The sequence below is a fragment of the Primulina tabacum genome, chromosome 9, assembly GCF_025594145.1.
Source record: "Primulina tabacum isolate GXHZ01 chromosome 9, ASM2559414v2, whole genome shotgun sequence".
In the NCBI taxonomy this organism is placed as follows: domain Eukaryota; kingdom Viridiplantae; phylum Streptophyta; class Magnoliopsida; order Lamiales; family Gesneriaceae; genus Primulina; species Primulina tabacum.
Genome location: NC_134558.1, coordinates 20,490,569 through 20,498,435, shown reverse-complemented (window position 1 = coordinate 20,498,435; position 7,867 = coordinate 20,490,569). Strand labels below are relative to the sequence as shown.

General features: G+C 37.2%; 1 protein-coding gene across 1 annotated transcript; it reads left to right on the top strand.

The window, feature by feature from the left end:
* The first annotated feature begins 4,568 nt into the window (after positions 1 to 4,568).
* LOC142504582 (uncharacterized) lies at positions 4,569 to 5,658 on the top strand. The gene is made up of 2 exons (XM_075617446.1): positions 4,569 to 4,950; positions 5,033 to 5,658. Exons 1-2 carry the CDS (start codon positions 4,771 to 4,773, stop codon positions 5,618 to 5,620), a joined length of 768 nt encoding a protein of 255 aa, XP_075473561.1. The 5' UTR covers positions 4,569 to 4,770; the 3' UTR covers positions 5,621 to 5,658.
* The last annotated feature ends 2,209 nt before the right edge of the window (positions 5,659 to 7,867 follow it).

Genomic DNA, 7,867 nt, shown 5'->3' with positions numbered 1-7,867 from the left:
TTGTGGCGGCTGCTCCAATGTGTCTGAATCCTCCCAAAAAAACGTCCAAGGACCCTTACCATATTGCCCATATCCAGAAACTAAGGAAAGGAATCATCGAAAATTTTTTCCTAAAATACAGGCGCGCCCGGGCGGACATAAGTTTCCGCCCGGGCGGATGTCTTTCGCAGATTTTCTTTTTCACATTTCCTTTGATGCGCCCGGGCGGACATAAGTTTCTGCCCGGGCGGATAGCTTTCGCACCAACCTCTTTTTCTCACGCCTTGGATGCGCCTGGGCGGACGTAAATGCGCGCCCGGGCGGATGACTTTCGAATTTCTCGCTTTTATTTTCAGTTTCTTTACAAATCTCCTGCATTTTCACCAATTAACCACATGAGCAACAAGAAAACATAAATTATACTAAAACAACACAAAATGCATGCAATCTAAATGATAAATGCAACACAATGCGACATAATAAGATAAGAAAAAACAAGTAAAATCCCCCTATATCACTTGGTTTTAAGGAAAAAGTTACGTGTGTGCCTATTTTTCTTAAGTGATGAATATGATGATGTTTTTGAAGGATGATAATTGGTTGTGACTGACGATGTATATGTATACTGTGAAGGGCCTAAAACTCCTTTCTTGAAAAGAAGTGCGGAAAATTAAAAATTTTCTTTTTAAAAGAACTTAAATGGCCTCATTCATAAAATCACTGATGAATCAAGTTCAATATTTCAAAATATTGCAGCGGAAGAAAATAAAGTTTTGCCAACAATAACAATTTAAAAATTATCCAACGACTGATAAAAATTGTTTGCGGAATAAAATAACAACTGCTGCACTGAGGTCCTCGGGTGCCACTACTGCCGACCCAAGCTGGCTCACTGGTCCCCGCCCTCGGCCCTGGCCTCATCAGTACCTACAACAATCAAGTCTAGTGAGCCTAAAGACTCAGCATGCATATATCGCAGGTAACGAGAAAAATCTGAATTTAAAATATGCATGAGTTAACATATCCTGTCCTGAGGCATACTGAAAATAATCTGTACTGAGCAATTATAATACGTGCATAATTGAACTGGAAATTACTGTAAAAATATTTGCTCCTTGGAGCCTGTACTGAAATATCTGGTAAAATTTTCTGTTGAGATTATGTTTTACGCCTGTGGCCACTGCACTAAGCTGAACTGATCGGTAACTGGCTACCGGGGAGGCTGAAACTGAACTGAGCTGGCCGGTCACTGGCGACCGGGTGGTACCATACTGAACTGATCGGTCACTGGCGACCGTAAAAATAACACTCCCACATAGTGAATGAACCACAAGCCATATCGCATAAATCTCAAAAATAATCATTTTCTATTTAATGCACGTAAAATAATTAACTGGCATAATGAAAATGTCCCGTAATTTTACCAACTGGATTGGATTGGATCGTTCTCAGGCTCGCTGCAACCTAACTGTGCCATGAAAAATATGCAATAGCTTAAACTTGACCAACTATGCAATTTACGTTCAAAAGATGCGACTATGACGCCTAATGACTTCGCATTTAATCATGACTCCGAGCCAACCTGAACCGACACCAAACCGACATATAGTCATGATTAAAATACGCTGAAAAATCATAAAATAATGCTCCTAAAATGATAAGGTCGAAATCTAGGTGGAATGAAGGCCAAAACACGAAACGCTCTTTCGAGAGTCAATTTGGCACATTGCACCGTAAATTCTCGTACGACCTCGAAAATGATCCGAATGACAAACGATCGAAAACATGACCTTCCCAACTCAATGAGGCACTGTCCAGTCCAAGGCCATGGGCTAAAAGCCAACCAAGAACTCAAACGAGCCTTCTAAACGACACAGCAACTTGCTGTAATTTCCAGCAGCTGCGCAACTACAAGACTTGCGTTGGTTTCGAGGCTATCGGCCATTAGGGAAGTGAACCACCGACCAGAGACTCTTACCAACATCCCAAGGAATGATTTGAACCATGGCTAAGGGCCATAGGCCAGCCACAATCCGCATCACACCAAATCTTAACCGAAGGGTCCAACCGAGAGCAACCTACATGCGTGTGTAGTGTTTATGCTATGATCGATGTCTTGCGTCGTTCCAGTGGCCATTTGATTGACCATGGCACGATATAGACATCTAGGAGCATGATATGAACCGTGGCTAAGGGCCATAGGCCAACCAAGATCCATACCAAGCAACCAAAAGAAACGAACCAAAAGCTGTCCAACCGAAGTAGCCGAAGGGGTATAGGGGCTGTTGTGACGTTTTGATTAAAAACCGATGAACCATGGACCAAGCCACCAAAAGGGCAACTTAGTCACATCTTAGACATGCTAGGGAAGTGATCCAACCATGGATATAGGCCCTTGGGGCAGCCAAGATCAGATCCTTCCTCCATGACAACAAACTGAATTTTTCGAACAACATTTCTGCACCTATGGGGACTTGCTGTCATTCTGAATTTCCAGCAAGCATGGGGCTGGTTTGAATGGACCAACATGGTCCTAATGCATCATACTACATGTATACAAGCCGCCTTGGGAGCCTGGAGTCGATCCAATACCTGAAACTCACAAACAAAAAGAAATCGTGAAGCTTGCCAAGGAAATCGAAAATTCTGCATGTGTGGTTTCAAAATGTTTTGACTTGGATCTCGATTTTTACTTGAATAAACATGATCATGTACTGAAAAATAAATGATAATATGACTTGATTGAGGTTTGAAAGAAATCTAGACATGCCTGGTTTCGTTTTGAAAGAAAACGAACGAAACAACGACGACGCGGCACGGAGGAGGTGGAGCGCTTCTCTTTTCTACCTTACCTTGCTCTCGATTTTTCTCTCTTCTTTTTGGCTAGGTACCTCACGATTTTTCTACTGAAATGAGTGTGAATTCACTCTGAATTTTCGAAAAGGAGAGGGGGGAAAAATGGTTATGAGGGGTGAGGAGAAGGGTGCACAATATAAGGAAGAATCAAGACCAAGTCCACTCCCCTTTGAATTTTAAATTTTGAATTGATATCAAATGAGTTGGTGGATGCTTCTAGGAGGTAGTGGCCGAAATTTTGCTTATTTTCTAGTCTAGGATATGTCCATTAATTAATTAAATTGTGCTCCCAAAAATCCTAGAATTATCCTACTAATTACATGCAAAGAATTGGTCAAAGTTGATGAGTTGGAAAATGAATCTTCTAGCACTAAGGGTGGCCGAAAAATGCATAATAAAATAAAGGGGAATGTTGATTATCTAGTCAACTAATAATCCTTGAAAGCCTTACTAATCCTTTAAATAATTTAGTGAGCTAACCCCTTAATTTAATAACTTAAATGAGTTCATTTCTTAATCACCTCAAATAATTAAATTAAATCCTCAAACCTTCCTTTCTAACTTAAATGAACTTGGTTGCTAGCTAAATTAACTTCTGGAAATATTTCTCGAATCTTAAATTCTATCTCAAAACTCCAACTCCGGTCCGGCCTCACTGAAAATACTGAAATGCTAAAAATCAATCTACTGAACTGAAATAATGAAATAATTAACTTCAAACAAATGCATTTAAAATAATCGTGCAATGAAGTCAATTAAATTTAAAAATCTAGAATTATGCATGGCTTATACGTCTACTGATTTACGGGTTCTACATATACGATGACATGAGATATGATGAGCTGAGGCCAAAGCTCATTGGATGGGTAATGCTGTCGCTGATGTCCCCGCCGCCCGATACCGTGGTTATACGTAAATGGATCCATCGAATAGAGCTGATACGATAGAGCTGATACGAAAGTCGCAACTAATGAACTGAATTCAATTGAAAGAAAATGTATACGTATATGATGACATGAGATGACATGTTTTGACACGACATGATTTTACACGACACGCTTATGTTCATGCTTTTAAGTTCATGAAATATATATTGAGTATAGTATTTTTTACTGCTGTGTGTCATGTATATATAATTGTTATTTCTGGTACAGGTGTGTTGAGTCTTTAGACTCACTAGGCGTGTGTGATGCAGGTGAGCTTGATGATGAGGGGACTGGAGGTGCTGAACTCTGAGTAGGTAGACCTGGTGCGGTGACATGACCCGAGGACTGCATGTTTTCCGCATTATGAGTTACGTGTTTTGAGAGCATATGAACTTTTTCATATGTATGTATATATTACCGCACTTTTAAAATAGTAGACGTTCAGATGGTGTAGTAAGTCCAAGCAATGTGGTACAAGATGACTTCATCAACAGCTTGGAATCATCGGATGACTGGGATATGTGGGGGGAGAACCTTGCAATGTCGAGGTGGATCAATTTGAACTAAATAATTCAGATTTTTTACTTCTTTCATTTAAACTTTTGAAGAGATGTACTTGTGGCATTTGATGTTATTTAATTTTAAATCTTCAGAACATGATTGCATTTTATGTTATTTTGTTTTGATTAATTCCACCCAAATAATGTTGTTATTTTTTTCGTTATTACAAAATGTGATTGTACGTAACTGAACTACTTTGACATGCTTAACCAGTGGTCTATATTATTTGCAGGAATAGGACAACGGCAGTGGCAACAGTCCTAATTATGGAAAGTGGTGCAACTTCCGAGAGTTGTGTTGGCAAAGCAAAAAAAGTTGATAAGACAAGGCGTAGTTGGAGTGAACGTGAAAAAGAGTTTCTGATACAAGCATTGAAAGAGGCTTCCATAGAAGGTTGGAAGAACAGCACTGGATTTCGGCAAGGCTATTTAGCTTTCTTGAAAATCGTATGAAAGTTGCATTCCCTAACACAAACTTACGTGGCAACCCACATATTAACTCTAAAGTTAATGTGTGGAAGAAATTGTACGGATCTTTGTTGACAATATTAAGTAAAAGTGGAGTCGGATGGAACGACACAGAGAAGACCATTGAAGCTTCAAACGTCATATGGGAAACACTAATTAAGGTAATTTTTTGTTCAAAAACTGGTCGACTTTTTTTCTTTAAAAAAATGATGCAGCTCGGTGTTTTGTTTATAAAATTCATAGGCAGGCAACAATTCACGATCAATGAGACAAAAAAAGTGGACCTATTACCATGATTGGTGCGAAATCTTTGGTAATGATCGGGCTACCGAAGACAAAGCTGAACATTTTATTGCAGCAGTTCAAGAGGTCCTTACAATGACACCTGAAGTACCTAACAATATAGGTATGAGCCTCGAGGAATTGTTTTCTGTTGATGAGGGAGCTGCTGACTCAATGTTTGTATCTCTCACACCATCCTCGCAACCAACATCAACTGCAAAATCGAAGGGTAATAAATGGAAGCAGGTGGATGATGATGATGATGCGATAGTGGAAGCCATAAATAATTTATCTATCATCACCAAAGATACAATGACGGACCTTATCAAACAATTGGCAACAAAAAAAAGAAAAGCGGATGATGAGAAGATGCGCAATGCACAAGACAATGTGTTAAAGGTCATGGAAACAATTCCCAAGTTGACCGAAGACGAGAAAGTTATTGTTATTGAGTTATTGGTGGACAACCCCGCCAAATTATCATTGTTCTTGAGTTTGGGTCATGCCGGAAGATTGAGCTTAGCGAGACGGTTGCTAAGAGGAGGTTGACGTTATGCCTTTTCATGCGGCACTTTTGGGGTAATAATAAGTTTCCATGTAATCATTTTTTTGAAGTAATGAACTTGTGTGCATGTTAAACTTTCCGTGATTTTTGCTGCCTCATTTCTTGTTGTGAAATTAACTTTTGATCAAGTTGTATTAGTAAGTTTGATAAGGGTCCCAAATTTGTTAAAGAAATGATGAATTTTGAATTTTATATAATCAAAGCCTAAGCTTCCGTATTTCTTTCTTGGTGAACTAATCAATCACACTACTGTACAGTATGTGTTGTGATAATTTAATTTTTGAGTTCAAATATGTACAATCTTATTAAGTGACCTATCATTTAAAAGTGACCTATCATTTAATAATCACTTTTTTATATGTTTTCTTTCAGTTTCTGAAATTATGTTTTACAATAACTAACTTTGTATCTTCAATAATAATTTTTTTAAGTAACGATATAAAATAATGTATCTTTCAGTTTCTGAAATTATGTTTAATCACACGCAACACATTGTACTGAAGTTGTTTCTTTCAATTTAGTAAACTTGCACTCTTGCATCAAACAATTTTGTTGGACTGGAAATTTATTAAATACACAATATTATCTTAAATATACATCTAGACATCATAATTTCATTACAAATTCATGAAGCTTAAGCATCAAAACGTACTAATAATTGTTCATACGTACACAACCCACCGTGGCACACCAAAATAACAAACTAGTCTTGCCCACCTAACCATCGAATACATATACAACTATAATATAATGCAAAATAAACAAAAGGGTTGTTGCAAGACCTCATTACCTACCGAAGAAAGTAACATGTTTACCCACTCGATTCGTCCGATGTATCGATGATAACAACAGGTACACAATTATCTGTTGCAACACGCTTCTTCATCGAGCCAGTCTCTGCAATACAGCCACGCCTCTGGTTGTTAAATGCTTCATTAGTTCTTTGTAGTACGTGTCGGCCACAGGGTCAAAAGTATTTTTTCGGGCTGCTGTTTTCTTCAAAGAAAATAAATGAGACACACCCACCATATTTTTGGTCTTTGATGCTTATGGAGGTTGAACATGACCATCGATTTCTTCATCTGATAACAAAGATATCGCTGGTATTATATACTTGCTTGTAACAGAATCTTGATTGTAACTAGGGAAAGTCACATACATCTTTTTAGCTACAAAAACAAGAAATTTGTTTTTTTCAGTTACAAAAATTGCACAAAGCAATTGAGACTCAACAACGGCTTTAAGTACAAAAAAAAGCATTTATTACACACAAACTTACCAAAATTATGTCATATCATCTAAGATATAGAATTTGATTGATTTGATATTCTAGGCAATATAAGTCAACCCCTATACATATACACTCATTTTTATTCAATATATTACCTTCAAAATTATTATATACCTAAGGAGAGTGAGAATAATAAATTATTATTCAGAAGTGCATTTAAAGCTTATCCCATCAATCAAACTACATGTTTTTAAATAACCAAAAGAAGTGTGAAGACAACAAAGTAAACTTTTTCCATCTGTTCATTTCTCCAGAAGCCAAAAGTACAAGAAAAAAAAGTAAAGAATAGTCACCTAACTGACCTTCGGCTGCAACAATATGGAAGGTTCAGCTTACTTGAATTCTTACACCACTTGCATCGCAATGAAGATGCACAACTCATCAATACTCTTGCACCTTAATCCCTTGCCATTATTCATCCTCTGCCCTATGGAAATTCCTGTACAAACAGTTGTTCAAATCAATATATGATGAATTTTTAAAAAAATCTAAACATCTGAAAATATGAGAAAGGGGTTCTTACTGTCATCTTACCCTTGCTTCATTTTTCTTTGCATCCTGTGTAGATGGGGCTACAACTGAATTTACATTGACTGATGCAGGTAAGAAGACAAATGTAAAGCTGAAAGTACATTCTAAATTATATTGAACATGAAAATCTAAACTAACATAAAGTAAAGTAATACCACTATTTGAATAAAAGCAGCCAAAAATTACAAAACCAAATATTTTTTTATTCCATAACAAGATAGCGACAACAAAGAGTCAATGATATATACGATATCAAACATCAACGTCTTGTCCATTTCACACCATGATATTGCAAAACAATAAACTTACACACAACATTTTACTTACTTATAAATAACAATAACAAGCATAAAAAACATCATTAAACAAAGTATTGTGCAAATGCAACCAAAACAACAACAAACTTGTT

What these genes read in the sequence shown, in the direction of transcription:
- LOC142504582 (XM_075617446.1), top strand. Translation starts at nt 4,771, where the DNA reads ATGAAAGTTGCATTCCCTAACACAAACTTACGTGGCAACCCACATATT. An exon ending in TATGGGAAACACTAATTAAG is followed by an intron (nt 4,951 to 5,032) that starts GTAATTTTTTGT and finishes TAAAATTCATAG; the next exon opens with GCAGGCAACAATTCACGATC.